We start from the raw sequence: 8198 nt of genomic DNA on the forward strand, positions 1-8198 counted from the left end.
AATTCTCACTCATTTTAATAGCTGATTAACTAATATGTATGATTATGGAAGTAAAATTATAAAATATAAATAATACTTTTTAAATAATAAGAGACCATAGGCCCATGAAATACGATTGACACGCACAACATGTTGAATTATACAAAGAAATTGGTGTCGAATGCACTTTAGATAAGATGAAATTAAATATTTTATTAAAAATTAAATAAAATATTTTTAATACACTTCAGATAAGATAAAATTAGATATTTTATTAAAAATTAAATAAAATATTTTTATAAAATTATGTTTTAATATTATTTTTATTTTAAAATTTTAAAAAATCGAATTGTTTAATATATTTTATATATTAATTGTTTATTATATTTTATATGGGAGCCATAAAGATGATCTTGATGCAATTTTTTTTTTTTATTTGTAATTAAGAAAATATTTTTTAATAATATTATAAATATTTTTAACAAAATGGTGAAGAATATAAAGAAATAAATAAAAGAAAAAAAAGATCAAATGAACTTATCGGACCAATCATGGGCCTACACATGACTCAAAAAAAGAAAAAAAAGAAAAAAAGAAAAACAAAAGAGAACCAAAAACTAATAAAAGTCTAACGTCAGAATTGAAAATGCCAAACAGCCAAAGGTGAGAAATACAATCGCTTTCGCGTACACTCGGGAGTCTTTCGTAGAAAGAGAGGGGGTTGCTGGGTTGGGTGAGGATCCTTTCTTGTGTTTTTTGCCTTCGCTTGTATTAACCCCTCCTCGCTCTTGTCAACGTCTATCTGAATTCCGCTTTTTTACTTTTATCCCATATCGCGATCCTTCAATCGATTACGATCATGGCTACAACTGGGAACAAGAACATTAATGCCAAATTGGTGAGGATTTTGATCACTTAAGCCTCTTTGTGCAGCCCGTTTCCGTTCGTTTCGGGGCTCAGTATAATTTTAATGTCTTCTTTCGTTTTGGTTTGTGTCTGTTTTCGTGCGAATTTTGATGTGGGTTTGCTTTGATTCTGAAGACATTTAATTCGCTTCTGGATAATTTTGATGCAAACTGTGATGTGGGTTTAGCTTAGTTGTCAAGAATTTTGATTGGGCTTTGGATTTTTTTATGCCAATTCCGATACGTCTGGCTTGATCTTCAAGAATTTGTTCATCTGTTTTTATGTAATTTATGGTTTTAACTTGCCAGTTGCCTGGATACTCAATAATTTTGTTCGGATTGTTCATGATTCGGTTTCGAATTCTGATGCGGCTTGGACTTATTTATTTGTATTTTTTTTTCTATCTTTACTGGGCATATATGTTTGTATTTTTTATTACCTATAAAAAAAATGTTTGTATTTTTCTTCCACTGTCTGATGGAGATCATATTCTTAAATTGTGGATACTGTGATAAAAAAAATTTAAGAATATGATTTCCACATGTTTCACAAATCATAATAAAAAAAACTACAAAAAAAAAAAAAAAAAAGATTTCCACATGTTTCGCAAATCATAATAAAAAAACTACATAAAAACAAAAAAAACAAACTACATAAAGCTAGCTTGCACGGTTAGCCAGAGATCCTTATGGTGGCCTCAAGGGGGGGAAGATCTCTCTCCTCATGCATGGTGAGCGGGGTGAGGAGATTTACTTCTCGTGCTTGGCTCTTTGCCTCCAACCATTCCCTTGGTGGGGCTGATTAACTTAGCAAGTTGGTAACAACCTATTTAACTCACAATAGAATGCGTAACTTATATAATTAAATTAAATTTGGTCACTAAAAAAAAAAAACATTATGACCACGGTATTGACTAATGATGATGCTCAGGCTTTATGAAGTTCTGTGTTGGAATGCAATCTTATTTTTTCAATTGTTTGGTTCACAACCTGTGTAGTTAGACCATGCTTTTTGCATTTCTTAATAATCAAAATTTCTGTTTCCTGTTAAAAAATTAGGTTAGGTCAATTGTTTGGATTAGTTCAACCCAGTTATATTAAGTATAGGTCAAAACGTGCCGGATCGTGTTTGAGTCAATCGGATATTATTTGTTTATTAAATGAGTTATGCGGGTGACCCAACATGACTTGTTTATTTAAACGGGTTGTGTGAGGATTGAAGGATTTAACTTGTATAATTAAATGAGTTGTGTTAGGCTAGAGCCATATAGTTTCGTTTTGTTTTTCTTATATAGTTTGGCTAGAGCCATATAGTTGTATGGCCATAACTCATCCAACCAATAAATTGTGTTGCCACCCCTATCCCTTGGGGTGGCTAACCATATCCTCAAGGGATAAAACGAAAGGGTGGTCTGGCCACCTCAAGTTATTTATTTATTTTTAGTTACGTACCAACCTGAGGCATGTGGAGTCACCCTACGTGAGAGTGTAATACTTTTGCTATAACGCTCCAATAGAAGGTCCAAACCACATGGCTTATACTCCAAAAGGACTAGTCAATGATACAATTGAAGCCACATTGGAACCTTATAAAGAGCAAGAACTTTTCATTCCCCTCACTATCATATGGGGATCACATTTGCCCACATTGAGAATATGAATAATGCAGATAGAGGGGGTAAGTTATGAAGGTGGTCATGGATTCTAAGTTCCACATTAGCTATTTATTAAGTGAATCTGAGCTTTCTAAGTGATATAGAGAAATTTTAAATTTACTAGTCTTTTTGAGATAATGGCGTAGATGTGGTACCTTCCTTGGGTCAGTACATATGGAATCAAGGCCAGTAGGTAAGGTCAGCCATGAGATATCGGAGCACTGCATGATATGGCCCGATGGGGGGAAGTTACCTAATGTACCTACCCTACGTGGGTTATTGCATAGGGTGATTATATTCTTAATGTGGGACTGGGCTGTTACAGGGAGAGTAATAGATACACGAAGTGGATTCTACAATATTTATTACTGCCTAGAAAATTCACATGGGCATTAATTAATGCTGTAAGAACCATTTTATTTATCTATTTCTCTCACGTTCTAGACCCTAAAGTTTGGGTAGAAACTTTAGAGAGTCCTAATCCCAAATTTCGTAAAACTACTTGCCCTATTCCTGTCTGATTAGGGTGTGCTTTATATATGTGGTATTTATTATTATTTTACTTTTGGGATTGTTCATGCTTTTCATGCAAACCCATATGTTGTTTGAGGCATTTATTTATTTTCTTGATGCTCTTAAACAAATTTTGATTTAGTTCTGAATAATGTTGGGATGCTTGTGGTATTGTAGTGGTGATTTGCTTTATTTTGTCCTTTCTGAACAGGTGGGTCAAACTATGAAGTTAGGGTTTAGGTTATGAATTTTGTTCACTTCATCAGTTTTTTTTCCTAATTTCCTCTTGTTTTTTTGAAATGATCCTGACTGACACAAGGGTAATATTTGATGTTTTGCTTCAGGTACTTCTTGGTGATGTTGGAGCTGGGAAGTCTAGTTTAGTCTTGCGCTTTGTTAAAGGGCAATTTATTGAGTTTCAGGTTTGGTGCTAATAATAATATTGGATCTATTATGTTCTCAATTAAAGCTCTGCCTCTTTGATCCTGGAACTGATCTTTTGCCATGTAACTTCTGTAGGAATCAACAATAGGTGCTGCCTTTTTCTCACAAACTTTGGCTGTAAATGATGCAACAGTCAAATTTGAGATTTGGGACACAGCTGGTCAAGAGAGATATCATAGCTTGGCTCCTATGTACTACAGAGGAGCTGCTGCTGCAATTATTGTGTATGATATTACAAACCAAGTGAGTCATGAGAAAATGGAATGTATACCTATTCCCACTTCACGCATTTTGTATTTTTTAAGGGAAGGTTTTCATCTTTTATGTTTTGCTTTGTTCCTTGTGAGGAGATCCATCCACTTTGCTTTTCACTCTTCTTCCCTACTGATGTTTTTACACATGGATACAGGCATGCCATAGAGAGACGAGGGCATCATAAGAATTTTGTTTTTTCCTCTCTCTCTCTAAACAATCTACTATGAATTTTAATAGAATTTGAAAATTAAAATTGTAGCATTGTCAATAAATATTCACAAAGGCCTTATAGTTTGATTTGCCGAAATTTAAGATTTTTTGGCTAAAAGAAATGGTTTAGGCTAGTTTGCTGAAATCTGTAAGCAGTTTAGATGGTTATGGAAAGTCTGGATTTAGGTTGATAATGCTGACAGTTGGCTTTGTTGCTATTAGTCTAATTAAGCAAACTTTTTTTTCCCTTCTCTTTTAGGCCTCATTTGAGCGGGCAAAAAAATGGGTCCAAGAGCTTCAAGCACAAGGTAGTGTTTTACATTCTTGTGTTGCATATAAAAAACGTGTATATACCTGTCTCTTTATTGGCCATTGCATGTAGCCTCCTTCATGTTGGACTTAATAGTCCTACCTACATCTGAATCTGTTACAGCATCGATTGAATTTAATAATTTGTATTAACTGCATCAGAAGAACATTAACTTGCATTACTAACTTCTTTTTTATTGTCACAAGGCAATCCAAATATGGTCATGGCATTGGCTGGCAACAAAGCGGATTTGCTAGATACGAGAAAGGTGGCAGCAGAGGTAAGCATCTGATTCCTGCTTTAGTTAATGTGCTTAATTGTTAATTGCAGTAAATTGTGCAATCTGTGCAATCTTGTAACGTATTGGCTTAACAACACCATTAAACTCGTGAAGTTTCAAACAGTTAGTCATTGTTGTGGAATTTAAAATATATTCCATTAGGTCATACTGATGGTTTTAAGTGCCCAAGAAAATATGACTAATGATCTGCTTTAGAGTTTGTTAGAGGAGAGAGGCAAAGGTATAGTCTTTGAAGCTGACATGCTTGTTGGATTTCTTTCCTAGTAACTTGTGCCCGATTTGCATGCTCATGTCTCCAATTCTCTCAGAAAAAGAGAAAATCTACCAGAAACAATACTAAAATGATGAATTGGACAAAAAGTACGAAAATTATATTAAGAAAAAGAGAAAATCTACCAAAACAATACTAAAATGATGAATTGGACAAAAAGTACAAAAATTATATTAAGATTTAAGGCAGATGTGACTTCTAGCATGAGAAAATTAGTGAAAACATGAAGCAAAAAAAAAAAAAAAGGTTCGTGAACCAATGCCATGGCCTTGCACTCCCTTTTAATGTTACTGCAGTGATGACAGACGTTTGGTTTCATTTTTTTTTTTTGTTTTTGTCTATGTATGTGTGCGCTTTTTATTTCTTCTTCTTTCTTTTTTTTGGTTTTTTTTTTTTTTTGGGGGGGGGGGGTGTGGTTTGGTGGTTTCTTCATTTAGTTTAGTTTCTAATTTAATGTAGAACCAACCTCTATAAAATGAATCACATGCCAAAACTGGATTCCGATTTCATCTTTCTTCTTCCTCACATGGCGACAAATTATCTAATATTTGGTTGAGCATTTTAACTCCAAGAAGATTGCTATTAATTGAATCAAAATGTTAATGGATAGCATTATTGTGCAAGTGCTTATTAATCCTTGAGGAAACAGTCTAATTTGATACCTAAAGTTTAGAAAGCTGCCGACATTTCCAGAAATAATTTTAAAAATTGCCATTAGGCCCTTTTGAAAAATCAATATTAAGAGAAATAACATATGCCACATGGGTAGTTATTCATGTGGCATAGCTATATTAACAAAAAATTTCTAAATTTAAAGTTTTTTATTTTATTAGATACCCAAAAAAAAATAAAATGCAGAAGATTTCTTTCTTTTTTTTTAATCGGTAAATAAGGATTTTATTGATGAGAACTAGGCATAGGATATTCAGACCATTGAAGTCTAATACCATTGACCACTGTAATAAAGTGTGAAAAACAAAGCTCTTAGCTTGTCCATTGACCGCGCACGATCTTCAAAACTTTTGTCATTCCTCTCCCTTCAAAGACCCCACCATAAGCACAAATGGGAACCATCTTCCATATTGCTATGATTTGCAAGTTACCATGCAAACCTTTCCAATTTGCGAGGAAGTCAACTACCCTTCTTGACATCACCCAAGCTATCCCCACCCTAGCAAAAAATTCATTTCATAAGGTTGTGGCCATCTTACAATGAAGGAAGTAAATGGCCCATAGTCTCTCTGCTCTTTTTGCACATGCAACAACACGGAGCAAAGGAATCAAAATTAACTGATAGCCAATACTAAGGCCTCGTTTGGTTATACAGATGAGATGAAATGAGATCAAAGTTGAAAGTTAAATAAAATATTGTTAGAATATAATTTTTTAATATTATTTTTGTTTTGAAAATTGAAAAAGTTGAATTGTTTATTATATTGTTGTGTGAGAATTTGAGAAAGTTGTAATGATTATATGAAATGATTTCATCTCATCTACCAAACCAAACCAGGCCTAACAGGTAAGGGGTGGTAAGAACTGAACGTGTTTCCAAAATTGTCATGTAGGCATTGCCCAATCTTTTCTATCTATCCTTAGAAGTAGGTGAGTGTCTGAAGACCAGGTTATCACTCTTAGTCAGGTTATTTACTGGACTGGTTTCCCATGTTGGGGAAGATAGAATAATATATGAAGGAAAGAAAACCAGCATGATATGTCCATTACATACATTTTTTAGGGTCTATTTGAGAAAAGGAATAAACAAATAAAAGGAAGGAAATGAATGTGCTATGTCTAGTTCATACATTTTTTAAGGGCTGATTGGTAACCTAGCTTGTCTCTTTGGAGAGTTTTTTATTTATTAATAGAATAAGGCATAACCCAAGTACACAGGGAGTATATAAAGAATATGCTTAAGTACCACTAAGCACTAGTGAGGGATACAAGCAAATTATGAAAATTCTAATTAAAAATAATGATCGAAGCCCAAGAAAAAAATGTATTATAAAAGAATCTTTTAAGCTCTTCCAAGGAACACTCCCGGTCTTCAAAACACCTCTTATTCCTCTCCATCCACAAACACCGCATAATACAATGAGGGATCACTTTCCACATAGCGGCAATGTGAACATTTCCCCTAATACCTGTCCAGCATTTAAAAATATCCAAAACTCTTCCAGGCATAACCCATGCCTCACCAGTCCGATTAAGGATCTCATTCCACAAAAACCGAGTCACCTCACAATGTGACAATAGATGATCCACGGATTCCCCATTTTTCTTACCCAAGTAGCACCAATCCATAATAATGAGACCACTTTTCCTCAAATTGTCAGTGGTGAGGATTTTTCGAAGGGATTATTGAATGAATTATGCTTAGTAATTCTAGGCTAGATCCCAGGCTGGAACCTGCTTCTGGTTGACATTATTTTAGTTAGTTTCAGTGTACGTCCACATGTTTTATGTTTATCAGTTTGCGTGTTGCTTATCTAATTGCTACTTTGGTACAGGAAGCACAAGCATATGCTCAGGAAAATGGCCTTTACTTCTTGGAAACCTCTGCAAAAACTGCAGCTAATGTCAATGACATCTTCCACGAGATAGGTATGTTTCTATGGTAGTTGTTTAGGTTAGGGAATCAGCTCCATTTAAGGACATTTAGTGAAAACCCAGTTTAGATTGTATGCAACCTTAATCTTGCGTTTAGTATCTAATTTTGTGAGGTCTGTTTCTCTACTTGTACTTCACTGGTTGTTGTAGGTGGGTAAGTTATTTAGGAGAAAGTCTGTTGAAATGGTTCTGAGTTGTTACCATGAAAATAATGCCGAAGACTTGTGAGGACCAACCTAATCTATCCAGCAACTTTTTCATTGCCAATGTCTGCCACGACTGCAGAAACACAAAATTTCTCCGTCTATGTGCAGAGTGTTTGCTCATGTATGAATCCTCTGTTTTTGACATTGTGACTGATTCTGTTGTGTTTTTCTGTACAGCAAAAAGACTACCTCGAGTGCAACCAGTCCAGAATCCATCAGGAATGGTTCTTATGGATAGACCTGCGGAAAGGGTAGCAAGTGCATCTTGTTGCTCTTAAAGAAAAGTTGCCGCTAGCTGTGTGCTTGTATCTTTATCAACTTCTGTGATGCACAGTAGAAATCAACCGTGTAGTTGTCTAGTTTTTGTCTGTGCACAACTCATTTAGAACTGTACAGGCATGTTCGGATGCTTTGTTTTTTTTTTTTTCCAGTAAATGATTGTGGATATATGGTCTACTAATGAAATGAAACAGTGTGGTGTGCTTCATTTTCAGTTGCAAATTGAAAAGGTTCAGCTTCCAATTAACAATGTTTGTTTGTGA

General features: G+C 34.5%; 1 protein-coding gene across 1 annotated transcript; it reads left to right on the forward strand.

Moving 5' to 3' along the window:
* The first annotated feature begins 628 nt into the window (after positions 1-628).
* On the forward strand, positions 629-8198 carry LOC109020717 (ras-related protein RABF2a). Its single transcript, XM_019003238.2, has 7 exons — positions 629-877; positions 3397-3474; positions 3572-3739; positions 4221-4269; positions 4478-4551; positions 7351-7444; positions 7834-8198. The coding sequence occupies exons 1-7, from the start codon at positions 839-841 to the stop codon at positions 7932-7934; spliced, it is 603 nt and encodes a 200-aa protein (XP_018858783.1). The 5' UTR covers positions 629-838; the 3' UTR covers positions 7935-8198.

The sequence above is a fragment of the Juglans regia genome, chromosome 3, assembly GCF_001411555.2.
Source record: "Juglans regia cultivar Chandler chromosome 3, Walnut 2.0, whole genome shotgun sequence".
NCBI lineage: Eukaryota > Viridiplantae > Streptophyta > Magnoliopsida > Fagales > Juglandaceae > Juglans > Juglans regia.

Bases quoted from the DNA above. Each gene is read 5' to 3' on its own strand.
- LOC109020717 (XM_019003238.2), top strand. From the start codon at position 839: ATGGCTACAACTGGGAACAAGAACATTAATGCCAAATTG. The intron at 878-3,396 runs GTGAGGATTTTG...GTTTTGCTTCAG, and splicing joins AGAACATTAATGCCAAATTG to GTACTTCTTGGTGATGTTGG. The intron at 3,475-3,571 runs GTTTGGTGCTAA...TAACTTCTGTAG, and splicing joins GGCAATTTATTGAGTTTCAG to GAATCAACAATAGGTGCTGC.